This window comes from Vanessa tameamea, chromosome 16 (genome assembly GCF_037043105.1).
Source record: "Vanessa tameamea isolate UH-Manoa-2023 chromosome 16, ilVanTame1 primary haplotype, whole genome shotgun sequence".
Taxonomy (NCBI): domain Eukaryota; kingdom Metazoa; phylum Arthropoda; class Insecta; order Lepidoptera; family Nymphalidae; genus Vanessa; species Vanessa tameamea.
The window spans coordinates 7,405,881-7,430,727 of NC_087324.1; the positions used below are offsets into that span (position 1 = coordinate 7,405,881).

The 24,847-nt window shown below is 34.4% G+C and overlaps 1 protein-coding gene across 1 annotated transcript in view; it reads left to right on the forward strand.

Annotated features, from left to right (window-relative positions):
* Positions 1–24,847, forward strand: part of LOC113402985 (zinc transporter ZIP11) — a 56,563-nt gene that overhangs the window by 17,951 nt on the left and 13,765 nt on the right. The window contains exon 5 of the mRNA XM_026643389.2: positions 19,010–19,108. Within this exon, the coding sequence (XP_026499174.1) occupies positions 19,010–19,108 (99 nt within the window). The remainder of the gene's footprint in view (positions 1–19,009; positions 19,109–24,847) is intronic.

The window sequence follows — 24,847 nt, forward strand, 5'->3', positions numbered from 1 at the left end:
AATAAATAAGGCATATTACTCAATACAAATATTAAAAATAAAAAAACGTGGACAATAAATATATTGATTTTTAGGTAGGATATATTAAAAATTCAATTATACTTTACTGACATACTTTGTAAATAAAATGGTGGAAAAGAGTAACTACTGAGTTTCTTGCTGGTTCTTCTCGGTAGAATCGACATTCCGAAACGGTGGTAGCTTTACATTTAATTCAACATTGTAACGTGACAATTGCAAAGTGCTTTTATGAGCCTCGAAGTTCGAAATGTTGACTACAGACCATATTTTTAATATGCCAGGCATATTCTGTCTACAAATATGTTTTTCTATAGTAATTTCATTCTACGCATAATAATCTATAATCTAATTGATTCAACTCGGCTGTCATAAAAAAATGCATAGAACATACAAATTATGCCACTAATCCCCAATTTCTGAAAAGTCAGAATTACTAACGGGACGATATTGGTCGCCTGTTGTGTCTTTGATAGATTTTTTAAAATATATCGCTATCTTTTCCACTATTGCTTACATTTTGTATAAGGGAAAACATAAAGTAAAAACTCTGTTTATTATATTCATTGGTATATCTTACCTCTTAGACTTATTAGTATAAGACATTATTTGCTTGCCCTTATTTTGGGTTGGTAAAGTGATTCTTTTTCTGTCATACATTTCTTTCACTAGTAACGCAGCTACTTTTTTCGCACGGTCCATCTTTTTTTTTTCGATTTTGTTTTGGCCTTCTTCGTTCATAATATCCATTTTCAACAATTTTGTTTTGATATTCGATTTTCGATTATTCGATTCAAAATTCCTTGCAATTTTGAGTTGATAATTTCGTCTTTGAAAGACGGTGACTTTCGTAAGTTTATTTTAAATTTAATATCCAAGATCTATAGGAGAATCCTTCGGTCGGTCCTAGATTTTATGACAAACTACGGATAATGATCGTTAATTTTAGTCACTTAAAATTTCTCGCGCTCTAGAAAAACCAATAAACAGTTAAGAATTCTAAGAATAAAAATACTATGATAAACGATTCCTTTCCTTCCTTTAATTACTTTTACATATCGCGTTTATTTTTGACATCACTCAAGATTTGCATCGTGTTTGATAAAATAATAAAAATTAACATAAAAAAAAATCGCACTATATTATTATTAAATATGATATGATATGAAATCGTTTTATATATCTTTTTTATTCTTTATTCTAATAGAAATGCAGATAGTTAGCTAGAAACTTTTAGTTAGTTAGATTCTACCTATATATATCGTATTCAATAAATAATTTTTGGTAGGTATTGCCTTAAAAAAATAAACAGATTTCCTCATAAATATCATTCATCTAGTTATGTAAGCTTAGAATATGTATTTGAGATATATTGTTTTTCATTTATAAAATAACCAAAAACTATTCGTCTACCTCTCGTTTTATTTTAATTGCAATTTAAATAAAATGTAGACAATAAAACACCTCGTCGTTCAACAACGCTTTCCTGGAACTTGGGCTGGAGATGCCTCAAAGACCCCCGTGGTTTTCCCTTGGAATTTTATAATAGACTGTATGTTATTTCAAAACTATAATAAATTGGGTTTTTTTCTAAGAATTATCTCTTAAGACAAACTTTTCTAAATAATTCGTCTAATCTACGTAATTACGAATGTATCCACTTGGTTTTGTGAAGACGACCAAAAACAATCTATCATGCAGATATGAGTTAAATATTATCAGACGGCGGTAATTCAGGTCTGGGCAGAAAAAGTTGATCGTTTGCTCTGGATGATGGCGGGAAATGAGATAACTATACTATCCTGTTAACAATTTCATTGTTTCTTGCTTATTATGCAAATCGCCTTATATCTCATTATACGAATAATTCTCACTTCGTCTAGTATAGTCTATATTAGACGAAGTGAGAATTCAATCTATACTGAATAGACTATCTTTACCACAAAATATAAAACTAATGTCTCAATAGAAGTATCAATCTATTATAACTAGTTGCATTTATTTTTAACTATAGATTTAACAAAGAAATTAAACTCTCTCATGGGAAGACGTTTGAATATAAAATATACAGAAATGTTTACCTTTTCTTAATTTATGAATGAGGATAGAAGATAAAAATATGTTAATACACAAGTGATGTCTCAAAGCATCACAAGAACACTCACTGCGGCAATTTATTTGTCATATTCCGAGAAGAGCGATGTACGAACCAATAACTGTTAGCAGTTAACCGTGTCTCGTATTCATGTAGATAAGTGGCAAGCTAGCGGTGTACCGGCAGGCCCGAGGTGGTCGGATGGCCCTGAGGAGCGGAGGGTGGCGCCCGAGTATAATGGGAGTCGGCAACCGCTTTGTGTCCGTCGCTGTTATTATGCAGATTAACACCGCCGGGAATTTGTTCAAATATCGTAACGAGCGCTCCTCCCGGCGCCGGCGCCGATCGCGCTGTTGTAATTTACGATTCGAGCCTCGGGAATGTGTCGGCGTTCGCTCCTTCTACGGAATTTGGAGCCGTTTTGTCCATTTTATATTACGCCTCCTGCCCGAGACTGCTGTTGAAGATTTTGGGGTGCAATTAGTTTATTTCATTTTGTTCGTTGCCTAATGTTCACTTTGAATCGCAAAACGTACAGTGACCATCACGTATTCAATAAAAATATTTATTTATTTAAGACAAATTCTCAAACAATTATTTACTTGGCATACGATTAAACGCTTACAGTAAACCATGGCAGGCAATAAATCAGTAAAATTTAAACCCCAAAAACCAACCTCAGCTCAATTATTAATTAAATGGCAAGATGGCAAATAATTCTAATCAGTTTTTATTTATTTGATTCAAATAATATATTTGACAGTACTATCACAATACTCTCATTTAAACATTTATGATTTACTATTTACTAAATGATTATAATAAAAGGTATGAGCAGCACGGGGCAGAAACTCTATAGAACCAATTATTTGAAAGCTTAATAAAGCATGGCGTCTGAAATTCCGCGCACATTTAGACATGAGTTAAGCAGCAAAGTGAAATAAATGGTTGGGAGTAGCGGCGGAGGGGAGAGGAGGTCCGGCCGCATTCCTCCGGAGCCTCCGACCCTCGCATGCCGAACTTTCTGCCGCTTTCCCAGGATGGAATGCCAGCCTGCCTAATGTTACACATACATTTCTAACATTTAAATTATCCACAGCTTTTGTTTTATGTGCGATGTAGAGAAATGTAAATTACTTGTTATGATTCTGTTACATTGTAGACTATAATTTGTATAAAATACATTGGATTTACAAAAAAAACACGTTTTTAATATTACTTAAAAATTATAATTGCAAGAAAAAATATTTTAAATATTCTAAATCTTAGTGTTCGCTAATAATATTTATTAAAATTAGCCAAAAATGAATTATTTGACATTTTGTAATTTTTAATTATATTAAGGGTACAATGTTTATGTACCTACATTAATTTTAAATGGTTTATTCGAAAAGAGTCCTCAAAGTAATGAACATAAGTTGCTAAATCGTCCGGCTGGTAAGATGGTAGTCCCAATTAACTTGCGCCGCGAGCTTGACTTCTAACAAAAGCATAACTGATGTGGTGGAGATAGCAGTGATTAGCAGTTACTTATACAGCTGATATAATTCCTTTGCATTTGGTATTTGGTATTATTTTTTTAAAGATTTCGATGCAGTTCCTTTAACTTTACAAGTTAAGTATGTATTTGTTTTCATAAATAATTGTATTAGGTTATATATATTTAAAACCAAATGGCAATTTGCATCCAGTCTGTGTAAAAATCATTTGCTTATTATGGAGTAGTAAACTAAGTATACTCTAAATACTTTATCTTTATGGTATAGTTGGTTTTATTAAATCTTAATTTTTGAATAAAAAGGAACCTAAATATTGTAGCCTTTTTTACATTCAATATGTATGCAGTATGTTATGTAAGTTTTAACAATTATTACGTTACTGGTGAGTATGTAGTTCAAACTGAATAATAAATAATAATTAATTAAATTTAACTTACTATCGTTCAACGTTATTGGTATTGGAAAGGGCGCGCGTTCACCGAACGTTTCACGCAATCGTATGTACCTTAGCCCCCAATTAACATTTGCGGAATATTTAGCAGATGTTTCGCTTGTCGCAAAAAATAAATAACTGCATGTATGTACATGTAAGCTAAACGCTACTAAACAGGGAGGGCGCGGGTGGCGGGCCACGGGCCGGATTCACGAGCGTTGCACTTGTTTTTACGCACGCGCGCACCGTGTGGTGCATGACCCCAATGGAATGTACCACGTGCACTAGCCGATGGAATGCGCAACTGTTTACTTTTTCATTTTTTCCCTCCTTCCACCACAAACAATACCTTTTCATGCTATTTCATAACGAATTCTTTATGCCCGTACTTTCTAATCTGGCTTGTGTATTGACATTTTTTATTTTGTAACGATTGTACATTGCTCACTTGCGATTTCTTTTTCAATTTTTTAGCTCAGGATAGGATTTTTTTGTAATATTAATAATAAATATATTCTTTAATTATTGTTTCATTTTTATTTAATAATTTATGACCTAAAATTCTAGAAATAAGCATATTTATGCTTATTTTATCTAACATATAGATATTTATCACCGATACCAAATACGCATTGTAGGCGAAGACTGCCTCTCGCATGTCATGGACTCACTTGCCGCGCTTCTTCCACTCCCGAAATAGAGGGTTCAGTAAACGGGAACGCATAAAGCAAAGGATATTTGGCGAAAGCCAGGCACGATGCCGGAAAGCGTACCGGAAGATGCGCGCTCTAGATGCGCTTTTACGATTTCCTGTGCGCCGGCGCACGCCGGACACTCGTCCACTAATGACTCATTGCTGTCTGATTATTTTCATTCAATATTTCCCCCTATGCATCATCCACTGACTGTATTATACGTAAGATTCCTTGAGTCACTATTTTAATGAATGTGATTTAAGAATTAAAATGTAAGAGGTTATTACGTATTCTACGCTTTCTTACTGTATCTCTCCCTGTATTTGTTTAATAACATTATTATTTTTTGCATTTTTAGACAAATGTGATCTCAGGTTCGAGGCATTTCCGAAACGATTGTAGATTTTTGACTCAAAAGATAAGTGTAAAGCAAAATTTCTATATTTAACAAAATATTTCAACTTTGATTTTGAAAAATTACTATTTATACGAAAGGGTTTTATGTGTAATAGCAATATATCAGTATTTTTTAGGTGTTTTATGGTGTTCTGGTATTCGTGAAACAACATTTACGTATACTTTTGTGTATGACATTTTTATAGGTTAATTTGTTTTTTTTTTTTAATATAATCATTTGTTAATCCTTTACAATTATATGAAAACAATTTGTAAATTATATCGTCGTCGTGTACGTCAACAGTGCCCGTTTCAACGCCAACTCCTGCATCATTTACAGGCTAATTGGCTATTACATGTGCAATAACTGTTGAAGTCAATCGTTTAAGGATATATCATAGATTACAGAAACTTAATGGCACGTGGTGTAATTCAGTTCTTGACCTGTAAAAAATGTTAATCATTCCTAACTTGTGTACTAAGAAGTTACGTCCCTTGTGCCTGATATCAATCTAACTCACTTCAAAACTTATCACATAATTAGATTAGGTAGAATAAATTATAAGGGAGTGGTACCAAGTAAAATTCAAACAATTAGAAGAATGAGCTAGTTGCACGTTCCGACTTCCTCTAAGTGAAATAAGAATTTGATTTACTACCCGACCGCAGCGCCATCTACCAGGTTCAATCTCAACCATCAAAGGATACAAACATTTTTTTCCTCATAATCGGTCCAATCCGTTTCAGAGGAGTTTAGTTATACACACACAAAATAAAAAGATTGAATAAAATTATTTTTCTGGGTATCGTTTGGCTTAAAGACCGCAATTATTATTCTCACTTCAGTAACAAGAAACAATGTGCATAAATCAAGGACAATAAAGATCATTCACAGCTTCTAAACACTCACAGAACGTTGTGTGATTTAGACAAATGCATTCGTTTCGAGTCGAAGCTATTTATATCGTGACACATCAAATGCATTTTATACATTTTGCTTGGACAAATGAATTCGACAATCGACACGTAGCTTGTCTAGGCTCGCTGTGCCTGTCTTGTTCAGTGTTTACCTGCCAACTCTAATATTTCGTTGAACTAACGATTGTAATGCCTGCCAAGCGTGGCCTTAGGTACAACGACTCTATGTTGTCATGCGGTCACTGTTTAACACCTGTCTTGTCACCTGGGCTGCAATTTTATAGCATGGTTTATTTACGAAATATTATTTAAAAATCTAAAACAGACTCGATATAGTCTCGAGATTAGCCCGTTAACAAAGTAAAGTGAAAATCAGTGCATATCGGTAAAGGCCTTGCAATGTATATTAGTGCACCTCTAATTTTCTTTTACTAATATTATAAATATCAGAGTTTGGATGTATAGATGTTTGTTACTCAATCACGCCAGAACGGTTGAATGGATCTGAACGAAATTTGTCACGGATATCGTCTAGAATGGCACAGAGGTTACTTTTCCCCGAAAAAAATACCTTACACCTATACAACCTCTCTCCTTAACCGCGGGCCAAGCCGCGGCGGAAACTAGTATCTATATTACGTAATAATTTAAATGTTCAAATGCTCGTTTGATGGTCCGAAATGAGGATTATAGGTATGTAGGTGCATATATTTTGGCAACAATATTTTTTCCGTCTGAAGTATAAATAGTATAGCAACCTCGAAACGGAAATTAAAGTTTGTTTTATGGATTTCATTTCGTAGTATTAGCGATAACAAGAATATTCGTAACATTCCCTGGGCTTATGAGTCATTATGGTTAATTCGAACTAGTTCTTGTAATATGCACAGTCTTTCCGAGTATTGAATGAGTAGATTGTATGAATATTCAATGATGGTGAGTCGGTATAATCTCAACTGCTAGATGTCGGTACCGCCCTTGACATGTTTGGTAGTTATGTGAATGGGTGAGTAATGCCAAGTGAATTACATGAAGGCAATTGAGACTTGCATATTGTATCAGACTTACAGGTGAGCTAAACTTCTGGTGGGAAAATCACAGTTACGTATTCGTTATATAATTAAACAACTATTTTTTTTTTCGACGAACTGTAAAGTGTTCTATTGTATGGTCACGAGTAAATATTATAGATTATAAGATAAAGTATTTCAAAATCTTATTTTAAACTACTTTGTCTTTCAACATTTACTTTTATTAGTTTACGTTTTGTTACTAAAATTCTGGTTATATGAGTTTTTTTGCACTCATCCTCGCACAAGGAAATAACTAAGGCTGTCAATGTTATGTGTTCAGTGAGTATTTTTAGTAACACGTGGGCGTAATGTGACCCATTCAAAGCACGTACCTTTTCATTGTAAGACAGGTACCTTCGTGTGATAATCGATGCGAAGGCTGAGTAATCGCAACGGACCGCAAGGAATGTTGCATTTGTCGAAGGAAATCCGCCATGGCGCCTAGAATGCGTTGTGTATGCCTTACTCAGAAACTGTACTTTGACCAGATATGATATCATTCTCATTTACATTTGTAATATTATTGACAACTTTGTGTTAAGCTTCGAACAATGTCGGAACCGCTTCACACACGTAATATGATAATCCATGGTTCACGTGTTATTTGTTAACCATTTTTATTTGAATTGAAAATTTTGGAATTGATAAATATTTCAGTTATATTTCGTCTGAAACTATGACGAATACTGTTTGGACAAAAAATTAGGAGACCTTTTTCCTCTTTCGTAAATTATACCTACTATTTAAAATAACAAGCAAAGAGAGTTCGTGTTATGTTCCCAGAATTAGGTGTTGTGTTTTTTATTTCGCACCTTGCTTAGTGCAAATGCAACAAAGTACGTCAGATCTCTCAAGTAGTCGTCTCTCAGATTATCGTTGCGATTACCTGAGGGTTTTTCTTGTTATTATTTTCTCTTTAAGTTTAGTTTTTGCACACGGTCGAGTAGTTCTCGTTCACAAGCCCGGTCGTAGATCGAAAATTCTGACCCGAAATTGTGTTTCGCACTTCATTTTCACAAATACAAAGTCGCAGACTATCTAATGACTCATTTTTTGGCGAGACATCTTGCGAGCAGACGAGACGACCTTAAAGATTCGACCTTATTTTTTTTAATTAGAATGCGGCTGTGTTTACATCTTTCTCTTTATTGTGACATTTCTGGCTAGATTCCAGATTGTGACATTGAGAAAATTGTCCATCGTATAATTTTGTGGTTGCAATCTGACAGGCAGCTTAAATATTTTCCTTTTAATCGGTTCTATCTAAATAATCTTCTTTTAATGTGCTTCTCTCGTTATATTTTAACAAATTTAAACTAAACTATACTTGTTAAAAATTGTCGTATGATATTATCGAACCTTCAATAAAATCGCATTTATACTTATTCATAAACCGAGGTCAAGATGAGAAGAAGAGATGTGCGCACAAAATCTAATAGATTTTTTTTAGAAAATTTATATATTATAATATATAAAACAGTTATCATGCGAACATTTCTTACATTCAAACTGATTGAGATATCAGTTACTCCATTCGGCGAAAGTCAGTTATCCGCTTAACTTATCATTAGTTTTATTGTCGGTGTCTATATGGTTACAGGCGGATGTGACAAGGCGTAAATGTATCGGAATCGACGACAATGGTACATTCTAGTTCGCTAAAGTAGAATTACGTCCGAGTAGATGTCTAAATACCAATTTTTAGTAGAGGCTTGTGAGTAGGGACATTTATGTACAAAATATGTTAACGACGCTGATGTATTATCGTTAGTACTTAAGCAAGAGGTTGAATAATATTAACCTGTTTAAAGCTAGCCATGAGCCGGGCGTCGTACCTAACCACATTCCGTTCAGTTTGTAACAGAACTTTGTATTTTGCTGATGAAGCGGCGTGCTTTGTTTATTGACTGTTGTTGTTCTTGTTTCAAATTTAATTGCTTATAGAATAACACTTTCAAAACTTCTAATATTATAAAAATATGCTGTAACTTACGCTCTTTTAATTGTTTCTTGCATTTCGTATAGTTTCTTTCGCTTTCAATAGATAGTTACAACACAAAGTTGATAGTTTAGTTTATGGCCGAATATTTGTTTAATTAAAAATGTCGTTAATAGAGATAGCGATATTGCGTGCGGTCCGGATACACAAAGAGTTAACGGTAATGCACCAAGTCAGGTGACTAACTCGACAAACAACCTGCGTTTCTCACAGGAAACCGGCGATCGATCAAATCACATAGCCAGTATGCAAACATACATACGCATCGGCAGATATGCTAGTGCCGAAAGGAACGCTTCATCGCGAGAGAGCAGGACGCCCGTATGTCGAGTGACGGACGTGAGATGGAACGCAGAAAGTCCGGTATCAAATCCGTGCGCTTGCGCTTACGAATTGCATTCCCATACAGGGTAACGGCGCTCGTTTTCCTTTCTCGTTCCTACCAAAGGCCTTATGGCGACCTCTCACTCGCGCAACATGAATGGAGGCGCCATGGAATGCGGTCGCGTGACGTGTGCGGCGCCGACGCCGATCTCGATGCACTTTAACATAGGCTAGTTTTACCTTTGTGAAGGTTCTAATAATAAATTGCAATGACAATTTATGGTTATCGAAAATAAAAATGTAATATTTAATTCACCTAAACCTACGTTTAAGAACAGACACTTTATCAAATCAAAAGCTCCGACATAATTTTCGTCACAATGTTTTCCAAAATACATTCGTAATATTTTTAGAATCGTGTTAGCACATTTCGAAACTTTATACATACTTTTAAAAATTTGAATTACATAAAAACGTTATGTCATCGAATGATACTAAAGTTTTTGATAAAGAAACAGAAAGTAAGTTCTTCTTTTTTTGTTTATATTTTCATTCAGGGCTTATTAATGGGTTATTTGACATACAAACATTGTAACATTATAATATAGTTAGTATTCTATTTTTGTATTTTTACACTTAATCTAATTTGCATCTAAATATTTATATATGTACTTTGCAACGAATTTCCTTCTTTTCTTGACATTTTCAAATTTTCTTCATTGGAAAAAATTGTTATTAGTACAAGAGTAATAATAATTATTTTTTATAACTTGTACATATGTAAATTTTTTTAAATTAATAAAAATATCGTTACATAACGTATTACAGTTCACCTACTCACGGTAGCGGTGGGCTCGTTGTAACAGGGGTAAGCAGTAATGCTACATTCTTTCCTTATAACACCTGCGTTTATTGACAAAATTTTCGACCTGATTAATCCTGTGTTACGCGATATTACATGAACCTAACAAGTGTTTTAAAATATATATTTTCGTAATATCTTGGCATTTTTTATAAAAATCGACCAATCGTTTATTTGAGTTTTAGTTTAGTGGTTTTAATCGATTTTACCTTAAATTGTGTAGTTTTCAAAATATTAGTCTAAGTCAGCAATTTGTCTGAGGGGTCTAGTTCTCTTGCTCTTCGTGTCTCCAAACTAAACCAAATTTATATCTTCTCAAAGTAGGTATTTTCGAAAATCCTCTGACAAAACTAACCGGGAAATGAAATGTTATCTAACAGCTGATTTAATGTTCTGTAACTATTATTGAAAGGGCGTGAGTCTTAATAAACTCGATTACTTAGATTAATACCTTATGGTGTTTTTTATTTTAACTTAAGTTTAAATTTTGTTTAGTTAATCTCAAGCAAAAATTGTGAAGTACTTTTAAATGTTAATACTTATGTACATATTTTTAGTACTTCTGCAGTAAGGCATGCCCCAACATTTTAACCCCCAAGGTTGGCGGTGCATTGGTGTGATGTAAGGAATGGTTAATATTTCTGACAGCGCCACATTCCATCAGATGGCCCATTGGCCCGTCCACCTATTACATAAATTAAAAAGTTACAACTAGTTCCGAAGACGGGCTGAGTTGTAACTCTTGATTTGTTGGTATGTCTCCCAGTAAATACTAACGCATCCTTTAATATTGATTAATGAAAAATAGTTAGATAGTTAACCATGTACATTTACAACTGAGAAATAATTTAGTTTTCTTTTGACATAATTTTCCCTGCAACTGATCGTCTCAAAACTGTCGAGATTTTAAAAGCTACTATACATTCAGCCTGGAACTAGTAAACTGGGTTGATAGCATTCAAAAATCAAAATAAAAATATTCGTTATTCAAGTACCCTCATTTGTCGAATTAAATGTAAAGGTAACATACTAAAATAAAATACTAAGCCCACACTTTTTTATCTTTAATATAATCTCGTATTGACTAATATGCCTTATTTATCAATGTTTCTTTGAGATTTTTTTTTTATTTTTAATTTTGATTATTTTATCGACTTGTAAAAAGGTTTTCTTTTTAACTTAATAAGCAAATATATATATATAAGGAATTTGATTAAGTGTTATCGCACTAAATCTTAACTTATCGCGAGCAAAGTCGCGCCGGGTAGTGCTAGTAGGCACATTAATCATTGACATGCATCCCGTAAAAGCAAACCAGTTTTTTCTTAATAAAGACGTAATTGTATGTATCTATTCTCTTACTGAATTCAAAAATAGTATAGGAGCTACTTTTATTATTGTAGTGATTTATTCCTCGAGCATTTAATTTTATTGACATGATATTTTTATGTAGGTACTTCAATTTAATCATTTATTCTAGCCCTAAACGTCACTAAATAGTAGACCGTATTCTTATATTCCGGTGTATAGGTTGTTGAGCTAGTGTACACAGGCACGTCAGGGCATGGTACGGCAGCATGAAGAAAAGACGGAGAGGGTACCGCTGGTTTTTTAGTGGGTATTCCGGTGTACTGGCGCGCACTCGGTGTCCAGAGAACCGGCGAGTCGTGGGACAATGTGGATACACCCCCGCCCCCACTTCCACGTGGAGGAAACACGTAAAGCGTTTTTCCAGTGAGATAAACAAAAAATAAGTGTCGCAAGAAATATAACGTCTCAGTAGGTACTCGAAGTTGATGGCGCATTTGCGATATAGAATTAATATTTCTTACAGCGCAAATACGTATGGGTGGTGGTGACCACTTACCATCAGCGAATCATTTACCAGTCCACCTACTTATTAGAAATTAAGAAAATTACTCATATTTCTCGTCAAAATTCTAAGTTTCACCCGCACCACCTAGATGTCCGAAAATCTACAACAGAGCGATTTTTAAGGCATTTTCTGCCTCGCACGACCACTCTGGCCGGCAACGCATCTGCAAGCCCTCCGGTGTTGCAGATGCGTTGCCGGGCCATGGGCGGTGGTAGTCACTTTCCATTAGGTGAGCCTCCTGCTCGTTTGCCACCTATCATATAAAAAATATATTTATTTCCAATCTTTGTCCATTCCATCTTGATAATACATCGTTTAACATTAAATGTTGTAATAGTTAATTCTATAGTATAAGGACAGTTTAATCCCATAGTTCAAGTTCAAGAGAGCTATTAGGACTAGGCCATAAATATTAAAGTGACTGAATGTTGTTCAACAACTAGCTTGATCGTTATCCCACTAAAACTATTAGCACGTGCGTGAATCTTCATGAACACACCAAAAGTTAGATTTTATCACAGCGTAAAGAGTTTCATCATCATAATCAAACTTTTTACAACGGCTATTCGATTGTTCTAGTCCCTACTTCTTTGTGCATATATATGAATGCTATTACGGTTAATAGAATAAAATGACAGTCGTACGCAATCTTTCAAAGTGGCAAAATAATTACGCTTAATAAAATTTATGTGTAAAATGGCAAATTTCTTTTAGGTTAAAAATACTGTTATTGCTCAAATTGAATTTGATAGCCGAAATTCTACAATATTCATTATTCACAGAATATTGAGAGCTTTAAGAGCCCTTCTCCTTTTGAGGAAAAGGTTTGGAGTTTATTCGATCCCACTGCTCCATTGCGGGTTGGTGGATACATATGTATGTGCCAGATTTTCATCACACACATTCATGTTTCATCATAAATTGAGCACATAAAAATTTAGAGTTGCCCGGATTCGATCCCACAATTTTCGGTTAAGATTCACGTGAACCAAAATTTGGTCCAAATCGGCTCATATAGATAAATAGTAAATGAGTTGTCAACTCAATAATTTCAAGAAAATGTTATTGCAACACAATCCTGTATTATGCCGCAAAATATTTAGTATATTACATAGGACAGAAGTAATGTTTTTGCCATAGTTATCATTCGTCGAATCGTAATAATTTATCACGAATTGTATGTCACTTGTTGCAGACTTCAAGACTAAGATTTCATGAGCCGCCGATACCCCCTCCCCCCCGTCCTCGCCCCTTTCCGTCTGCGAGAGACGCGTATATATTAAACGTTACTATTAATTACATATACCGCCGCGCCTCAAACATCATTTGCACAAGTAACGGTCACTTGTCTTTTACAACGTGATCGATTTAACGTGTGCTCTATTTCCCTTTATTTCCCTTTTTATAATTAATTTATTTGAAAAAATGAAGGAGAATGAATAAAAGTAATTTCTCTATTATAATAGAGAAATTCTAGATAATTACTGTAGATCTATGATTTTGAAGTGTAATGGATGTTATCCAAAATTAGAAGTTTATTGAAAAAAGATTCTATTTACGCATCGTTTATTGAGTTTACCTTGACAAAGTCTTTTAAAGAAAGAAAAAATATATTGGTAATCAAATAAATTTAAAGTGGCTTCTCAAACTTTGCACTGTAAACGGTGGTAAATTTGGTCACAACGCTCGGCAAAGTTTATGTGTATATAATTGGTGTAACTCGACAATGTACAGTTTTAATCAAAGTAGAGCAGCTTTCGCGGGGATCGAGCTATCACGGCATTGCAAGTGGCAAGAGGCTGCTGTTAGCCTCCCATGCGGAGCCCCGCTGTCTGGCAGCCGGCTCCCCTCTCTCCCCTCCCCCAGCCCGCTCAGATCGCTAGCCGCTTGCACTCCCCACTTATACCTAGCGCAATTACCTCGAATTAAAAATTGGCACTATCTCATATTGATTCAATGCATAATGGATCGCTTGCCTGTCGAGAGCGGTATATTGAAAAGAGCTACTTTTCTTATTCTGGGAAACACTTAGCTTACAATTTCTTAATGTTCTATATGAGAAGCGAGCAATGAGTTGATTAAGACTTAGGTACACTTGTATGCAAGATCAACCTAATGTAACGATTCGATTTTTGTCTATGGTCATTATTAATTATTCTAAAATAAATTAGAAAGTACCCAATGAGTGCTTAGACTTAGATTTCGAGAAAATCTGATTGAAAGATAATATAAATACATAAAATTTGTAGATTCTTAGTTGCTCGTTTATATCAAAATATAATCTTTAAATTACCTTATAATATTGTAACATTAATTATTTTGTGTCTCGTTTGTCTTTTGTAAACAAAAATGTTTATTTTATTACAATAACATAAACAAACAGCCGTATGTTAAATAACAAGGCGATTAAAAGTATAATTATTGTCTATTATTAAAGGCTATTGCTTTCTCAAGTGGTGTATATATCGACACATAAAATTTTTAATTATAAAATATTACTGATACGGTACTTGTATGATATATATTTTACACATATATAATATATATTTCTGTGTTACTAAGTAATTAATATCGATCAACAATAAAGAAATTGGTACTCAAAACTTATCTAAATTTTATATATTTTTAACTAGCGTACTAAGTATATAAATAAAATATTTGAACAATATAATGTACTCCCACCAAACATTGATTATGATTTAGAACGACTTGCTGAGTCTCTACATATTTACTTGAAACGGTGTGTGTCCGTTTTCATTACAATTTGAATATTTTTTTTTTTTTTTGTTGAATGATACGTCTTTTAATTGTTTATCGAAACAGTCATACTGAAGAATTGAAAGGTATTCGAATATGTTCTTTCAATTTTCCTATTTCGTTATTATCTTTGATACACTTCTACTTGTGCGTAGTTTAATGTATCTGTTTTTTCATTCGTTCTATGATTTTAAAGTACATATTATACTTTGACTTTAACGAAACACATAAATATAAATTTAAAGTGTCAGGTATATAAATTTTTCGATATATTTAAACTGGTATACTTTCGTACGAACAGCTGTTAATGTTATGAACCGAATGTAATGAAATATTATTAATAGGTGATTGGGACTAACGGTTATTAAGTTTTTTTGATAAATAAATAATTTTTACAATATAGATATGTATATTGTATGTGAAAATTACATCAATATCCTGTTTGTATTTTATTCGCGTTTAAAAACGTGTAAAGTCGGATGGTCTGGAGTTACGCAGATGTTCTCAAAGTTAAAGTTACCAAATAATGTGCTCAGAAATTTAACTTACATTGTTTTCTATAATCGTAAATTAAAAAAAAAGGAACTATATGCGTTCTTTGAAGAGACTCGTCTTATCTACTGCAGACATTTGACTTGCTTTTTTATAGCAAAGTCAAGATTATTCATATCTAACTCAAAGTTTAATGGATTACAAATTTGAAAATACATTAATTATATCTATTTTAGTCAAATGCGCATATTATTAGAAGGCTCTCATTGAACAAGTGTAGTGATGGTGACGCGACCTCGGCCCGCCGTGCTTGAGTCCGATTGCGACAACGGCTGCCACGAGGCCATACAAGTATTCGATGGAAATTCCAGCGGCGCAGCATTAGCGTCGAGTGTTCAGTTAGCGGGCTCGCGAGTCCTGCGCGTGCTGCAGCGGCGCGCGAGGCCGCGGCATGAATGGATCTGCGGTATGTAGGTCACGGTGTCGTCAATGGGCCGTCGCGTCGACGAGGCCCCGCGCCGCCGCCTCAAGCGCCCCCATCCTAACGTGTCGTGAAAGTTGCCACTACTTTCGACGCTCACACTCCACTCTTTTACTACAATGTATACTCTAATCCATGAAAATTAAGTTACTTTTTGAGAAACGCAACGGAACATTCACATCCGCTTTAGTGTTTTGTGATCACCTCCGACGCTTTCCGAGCCGAACGGCAGGAGGAGCTCTATCACTCGCTAAATAAGGTTGCATTTCGTCTACAAATGTAATATCGGCCGCGCTGTATGATCGTGCTTAGGAATTCACTTCCGGGTAGGTCGGAAAGTGAAATGGTCACGTCTGTGATGTAATTGGAATTCGGATGTATCCGGAGTCAGCATTACTCCGTTCACTTATAAAATTTCTATATGAAACTGTTGACATAATAGCGCTCTGTCGATTCCGTTAAACGGTAAATTGTTGAAAGATCTCGCGCTCGATGACCATCGGTGCAAAATAAATTTAATGGTCCATTGAAAATACTTTTATGCATATTTTTAATAAAACCGTGAAGATGGTATAAAAACTGGTGGAATTCGTAACTGACTATTACAAATGTGTCATTGACTCGTTTGAAGAATTTACTAATTTTTTGCTCGAATTAACGATATTAACCTGTTTCTGTATGTACTATTCTGTATATACTATTTTACATCGTCAGTAATTTTCTATGACTAGATTATATCAGCTATTGTATTTACGCAAACTCTTTGCGTGATGAAACATTAGCATATAATACAAATCTTAAAAACATATCATCGCTTTATGCTTGGCAATAACTGAAATCAATTTAAGTGTGCATACGTTAAGCTTGTTATGTATTTTACGTTTAAGCTACAATTTATATGGAATATAAATCAAGCATCATTTATAAAATATTCATTCATATTTGAATCCGTATGACTGCAGAGATTTGTACAACGTAAAATAAGAATTAATCTATGTATATTTTTTTTATTTCCTAATTATGTATTAACGTTGCATCTTCGAATACTGGGAGGTTATATATGGTATGCTGAAAAACAATAGTATACATAAATCATGGCAGCATTTCAGACAGACTTTTCAAGCTCTATAAATTACTTAGGTAATACCGAAAACCATCTCATCCACGTCCGACTTGTACACATAAATTAAAAAGTAACGTTATCAGACTCCTATTTAACATCGGAACATTCTCTTGCTTACTACGGTTGCATTGTACTTTTTTATGAACTAAATACAAGGAATGCCAGTTGTGCGCGAGTACCTTAAGCGAGTTGATCGGTAGCGGTGCGCATGCGCCACCCGTAGCGTACAGCTTTCACCATGCTCAAAGGCTTCGCGCCGACGCGCATGTTTATTAAGTTAACCCTTTTAACAGGAATTCCCGAGGTTTTCGTTTATATCGCTATTAGTGGCTACTTACATTCATGTTTTCCGTTGTCATCTTCGTGGTCGTCATTTAGTAGCTCTCTCTTCATTCCGTTCATGCCTCTTGGCCGACTTGACATGTCAATATTATGGAGCTGAATACCAAACCCAATATGATATTAGTTATAGTAAAGAGCTAATGATTTACTAAATGTACAAAGTTAGAAACTTTATCCTTCACTAAAAACGGAATATCTAAAACGATTTGGGTGCAAATTAAAAGAGAAACATTGAGTTATGCAAATAATATACTCTACTGTGGCATTACGTAATTGTACTGGCGATGACCTTTAGCTATAGGAACAGTTGAGTTTAACGGTGACGGAGGCTGTACAGTTAGCCGCATTCCTAGAGTCGACCGGGGATGGCAGGTGCAGCGGGGAGGGAAACGTCCTCCGCTGGAATGTTGGTATCTTCCTCCCACTTAATCACTAAGCAACCTCGTAGCAAAACCTCCGTCGATCACTTGTTTTGAATGACGATCAAGTCCGCGATAAACAGTCTTGTTTAGTAAATGTATAAAATACGATACATCAACGAAGTAAACTCGAGAAGTTTTTCTGTAACTATATTAAACGACAAGCAATATGCAAAATAACCGACGCATTACGTTCGACTTAGTCATCGTGTGATTCAATTCAATTACCTAGGCAGATTTTATCGAGCACTCGCAAAAAATCTATGAAATGGTGTCGCAAATGCCATAAGCGAGGTTCGTTACCGCGTGGGTGAAATCTCTTATATATATGCACGTCAGCTACATTGTAGTTTTGAATGTCAATAATATAATGGGTAATGATTGTGTTTTGAACAATACAAACAACTGGAAGTGGATTTGTTTTCGCAATGGCTTATAGAACAACAACAAGAAATTGACTTTATAATAATCGTATAATTATAAATAAAACTTGCGGATTACGTTAACGTAACTGAATTATCATTTTGTTAATTTTGTGTTCATACTCGGAATATTGTTAACCGAGTTGTCTAATGGTACCTGCTCATAGTGAGAATATTTAATCTATGAGCGTTATACCTGCTTATTAATTGTCTCAAAAAACCACGGATTCATAAAGAATAGCGACTTTATATAATTAAAAATCTTATACAATCTTGCGAGTTATAAATAAATAGTTGATTGTTTACAATAAAATAATATCATTTCGTTTCAATTAAAAAGGCTTAGGGACGATAGTTTAATTTTCAGAGTTGTAACTATCCATAAAGTCGTTGAATTTGTGATATCATTGATAATTTTTGAACGTTTCCGGAGAATCTTTTGTTAAAGTGTATAACATTGTTACAAAAAAGAGCTAATAAATAATGCACCTCATCATCTACCACATCAAAACATAGACGTTAGCGCCATAAACTATTCCCTATATTAACAATCTGCTACCAACCATGAAGACATGATGTTGCGTTTGTCATTTTTTTACACAAATAAGTAAGAACTCATGCAAGAAACCTAAATTTGAATATTACTTTATATTAATAATAAAATATATATTTAAGTAGGTACGACTTTTCCATACTTTATGTAACGGTCGTTTTATAGTTCAGTAGGTACTGACATATCATGAATTATGTTTGAACATAAACTAAAGTTTTTTTTTTTTGTGTAGGAATTTGGCGCTTGGAATTGGCATCCAGAACTTCCCCGAGGGTCTCGCCGTTAGCTTGCCGTTGCATTCTGCTGGTTTCTCCGTCTGGAGAGCCTTCTGGTAAGTTGTTGTTACCATGTTTTTAGGTTAACCTGTAATTAAAAACAGTTCTATACTGCTTCAAATTTACAAAGATATACTTAATGTTAGTAGAGTATAATATATTTTTTTTATATAATTTTGCATTGTTTTCGGATTATTCCCGTAAAATTCAACTACATATAATCAAGTGGTTCATTTATGAACTTGGTGTACGTTTATGATTCAAATATACAATGAAAATATTTAACTAGTGATTAATGTTAGCGATTATGTTTATTTGATGTATGTACGTTTCCGTACATCGGCTAAATCTGATGTGCTTAGCGCGAAACGCTTAGTCGCTAGATGTAGAGTGACAGAGAATTTGCCCGCGTCGTTAGGCCGGATGCCAACACAGCCAGACTGGTCGACCCCATTCCTGCTCAGGCTAACTCATTTAGCGAGCTCAAACGCTCTCCGCATGCATCTTCTTTATTATATGTTTCATTGCCGTCGTTTTTAGGTAATTCGATTCGATTCGATGTGTTAATATTGAATATGAATATATAAATGAAATAATGATTAATGACGTATATCGTCATTAATTTGACAACACATCGTTTTTGCGCAATTATGCACGTGGCATTTTTCCTTAACCTTTTACATACGAAAGTAAACATACATGTCTTGATTTAATCCGTTACATTAAAATTCAGTCCAGTCCGTCTGTTCGAAGAACGTAACTCTAAGTAAGAATATTCAAATTGTCGGAGCAAAAGGTTACATCTGCTAGCGTATGTGCTACGTGCGTGCATTGTGAATGTTACCAAATAGGTAAAAGTTGTAAATAGTCGCATTCCTTCGTTTTCTCGGAAGCGCTGGCGCCGCTTGGCAGGCGACCGGTGCAAGGGAACGCACCTACGAAGCGTTCCTTCGGAACTGGATGTGGTAAAATTCGCATTACATTTTAACAAGATTAATGGCACGACTTTTTATTCGCATCTTCCTCTTCGTTCTCCGTTTATGTATTTATTAGCTAAGACAAAATTCATTTAATTTGAATGTTTGATTTACGAATTTGAGACTAGTTTGATGATTAGTAATGAAATATCATAACATAAATGCAAAAGTAACAACAGTTTAATGACTGTGACATTACTGTGGAGGGATTCCGTGCAAAAATACACCATTATCGTAGGAATTTTAATATTTTTCCTGTTTCCTTTGTTCTTACATTATAGTTTTTGCATTTATTTATATTGTGTAATCGTGCAAGTATATTATTATATTCATTAAAAGGTGAATAGTTTACGGCGCCATCACATACATACATGAAATATGTAGGTGGAGATATTGTTCAATCTCGTAAATGCACAAAATATTAAATTTATTATCGGAGGGTTAGGTTTTTCTATAGGTAGATGTTATACCATTGCCACTGTAACAAGTATTCGTAAGTAGGAATCCTGCTTGAGACAGGAAGCTCGAGCGATGACCTCGTTACCTCACCTCACATGTGATCCCTTTTTTATTACTATTAATTGCTTCGACGCGCCCCATTTTACCCTTAAATAGAACAGTTTTATTCTTATTAAATAACCAGAAAAACAATTTGTTACGGCACTATTATAATTTTAATTTACTTGTGTAACTAAAGGAGGCCGTTTTTTATTTAAACAACAATGAATATTTAACAATAAGTAAGTACTTACATTCAATTGAAAATAATATAATGAATCTTTAAATGATAATAAAGTAATCTTATCGAATCGCAATTATGTAATTCTTCAATATAACTTTAACAGCAAAAAGTATTTCTATTTTTAACTCCAGATATATAGTCTACAAGTAATAGGTCGTAAGTAATAGCATCATAACAGTGAAGGATTGCCTTATTCTTATACGGATGAACTACTAAAATTTACGACGACGAATATATGTTACAAACAATAACATCGTTCTATAGTTGTTTCCTCATTTTTCATCAAACTGTTAAACTTGAGCAGCCCAAGAAAGCGGTATCAAAAGTGAGATTTCTAAACAGGGTCACGAAGCGTGGCTATTCCTTACCCATCATCACCAAGGATTCCTCTATCTATCTATTCATATATATTCCTTATCTATCATCACTAAGGATTCCTTCGACTCCTACTCAGAAGAGTTAATATAATATGTATATTATTCCGTCCTAGCATCGTCAAAACAATTAAACTTTCGTTTGACGTCACAAATACCTCGTTAAGTGTAGGTTTCCTTTATTGATCGATGTACTCGTCGCTTTAACGATTTGGTTTTAGCATTCTTGTATCGATACATCACCCTAATATTATTATAGTTACAATGATTTACTTACTTTGCGATAGTCGTTTCTTATTTAATATTTGGGAGTTCTGTTATTTCGTTGACCGTTCATGCTGTCAACATCAGCAATGATCTGCCTTATTTCAAGTTCATATCTGTTTTTTTTTTTGTATTTATGTTCTATTATAAAGCATAAACATATATTTCTAATTTATTACTGAATGACAGCGCTTCTTCATGGAAAAACAAATACCCGAATCTTACAGCACACGCATTATATTAATAGTCATATAAATTCATTTCATGAATGAAATTGGGATTTTGCTTTTGCACATTAGCAAGACATCACAACGTATTTTCCCGAATAGAAATAATATTTTCCGATCATATATGTATGTAGGTTCCCAAGCAACAATTTGCCGTTTTAGCTTATTTTATAACTTTGAGTCATAAAATAAAAGTAAAGAATAAGGTTGACTAAACTAAAAATTAGCTACAAAACTAATAAATAAATAAAGCACTTTATTGTGTTATAGATAGGTGGACAGGCAAATAGTAAGTGGTCACCGCCCATAGTCATTGGCGCTGTCAGAAATATAAACCATTCTGTACATTACACTAAAGCGCCACCAATCTAGGGAGTTAAGATGTTATATCCCTTGTGCCTGCACTTACACTGGTTAATATACCCTTCAAACCGGAACACAACAATATAACGTATTGCTATATTATATAAAGAATTAATACTAAATAAAGAACGAAGTAAGCCTTCAGATAGAGAATAGCGGCAGTTGCAAGCCGTATACTTGTAACACCGACAGCTCTAACTTTACCCCAACCAGCTAGTGATGGATACCTATATCTATTATGTAACCCAATATTACAATACTAGTAGTAATGAAGGGTTTTAATAGTTCAGCAGTTTCGTTTAAAATATATAAGGGGTTGTTATTCCTTCGAACTGACCGAATATTTGTGCAAAATATGTATATACGTGCTGTTTTCAATCCTATGATTGGAAGCCATTATAGATGTTGAATTTATGTTGAAAAAACGATTGCCAGGGGGCCCAATCAAGGATATATTGTATATGTCGCTGATTTAACACTAAGATTTAAGTAGAACCAATATATGTACCTATCCCTTAAAGATTGCTTATAACGCTATTGTGCTCATTGCAGTCCAACGCATTTGATAGGTTTAAGTATATTATTTCACTTTTGATTTACATTCTAAATAATTACCTACTTTTAGGTTATATATGATACCTAAACTTTAAATATGTATTAAAGTTATTATAAATAATTCAATATATAAAATAAAATTTAATTAATGGACAATTTGGCACTGTGAAGTACAGCGTAAAGCTTGTTTGATAAAGATATCAAATTAATCATTGAGGAAAATTCAATCGAACCTGATTAACTAGAGCTTGTTCTTTTTGTAAACGTACACGTATCAATTAAAACTTATCAACTGAATTTTATCTCGATAAAATAGATTATTTATAAAATCGACAATTAGGAATTCAATTATGCAAGATACTGATCATAGTTGGTGCGAACCAGTTTTTCTGCCAACAATCCTATATTCAATTAATTTAAACTTTCACTGAAATCTAGGAGTAGATTAGCTTAAGTTTTTTTAACAATACTGGTATTCGCGACTTTGCGTTACAAATTAATTCGCTTATGATATCTATAGATCGAATGCTTATAAAATATTATGTAGGTACAGTACGCATAATTCAAGCGTATTTGCAAAAAAAATACAACACAAATAAATCTTATTCATCGATCTGAGACATCTAAAAATTGTAATTAAAGTTCAATAAATAAAAAAAATATCGGAATGAAATAATCATTGTGCATGCAGATCTATATAGTCAAAGGCGTATACACTATATAGATCTACGTGTCGCTTGTTTCGACACACAGACAATGTAACTCAAATTTTTATATCCTGTATATGATAATATGCGATGTTTAATTTATTTTTTGCATTGAAACTAACCAAATGTAAAGACTCCAAAAAACTCGACAAGTGTTAAGTGTTTTTTTATATTGCTGTAGGCGGCAGTGCCAATAAGTCGAATGTTATTTTAGTAGTGCATAATTCAGTTAATTTTTCATTTGATTATGACATAATCACATTAAGATGTGCGGTGATCCTTTGTTGTAGACAATGCGTCTAGTCAAAGTTTCTCACCGCAGGCGCATGACTCACGGTGGCATAGAAACGCCACGCTTACGCACCATATAAGACAACTCCGATCCGACCCATGCTGTCCCAGCCTTTTCTAAATATTAAAATATCTGTATATTGAATATACGTACGTAGCAACATTTTTTAAAATAAATATCCATTTGCTTAGTGCGTGTTACAAAAGTTGCGATGAATCCTTATGATTTTTAGGGCACTGTCGAAGTCCTGGTGATGTTAAAAAGTCGGTTAGCGCACTGCGGCTGTGGATAGGTCGTTCTCGTACAATCTTTAGTCTCGAAAGTTATCTATGTCGAAATTTGAGTGTTGCGTGTGTCTGCTGTGCGATGTGTCGCTGAGGTGCCTGCGAGTCTGGCGCAGTGCGGCAAGCATGCGGCGGCGCGCTGTCTGCGCGTTCTTCCGGACCGCACCCGTCGGACCAGTCGCAGCGCACCGCCCGCTGCCCGCCTCGGGCGATCGGCCTTCAAAGTTAAGTAATTAAATCGAGAGAGCGACGCGGCGACCGCAGCGGCCACCGAGCTCGCAGCGGCCCGTGTTTTGCCAGTGGGCCCCGAAGACACGGTTGCGGAAGGCTTTGCCAGCCTTGATGGCGCTGATCTGCGCAATCACGGCCGGTTTTCGGTGCGCATATTGCGTTGTAGCCGCGCCTAATCTTCTCGAATGTCGTTCTAGACTGCTCGATCGAAAAACAAGGCATGTTTTTTGATCGATGACGTTCCAACAACCTCCTTTTTGCGTGGGAAATAGCTATATCGCAGTTAAACATAACTTGTTACCAATTTACTGACTACGAAACGTTTAAGTATAAAAAAACTGTTTATGGACTATATCAGGTTTCGTATGTTAAATAAAGTTTTTTTCTATGTTTACTTAATTAATACCTTATCTATACCCATTATACAAATAAGTTTCCTCGTATATTAATAAGAAAAATATCTCTTACTTTTGTGCTGTCATATTTTTGAAAACGTAATACATTTTATGTATGATCGTTTGAGAATGAGACCGTCAGTCGCAGTAAATACTTTCTACGTGACTATTTATAATTCAATTGGAACTTGCGACATAAATATATTTCCGATATAAAAATATGATAATTTTTGTACTGAAAAGGAACCTTCTGTAATGTGACTCTATAAAGTATATTTTGTATAAATTACTTATTTCCTATAAAATACATAGTTTAAAAATCCGAGTTACAGCATTATCGTGTAAAAAGTTCATAATAGTAAGATTATACCTAATCGAACAAAC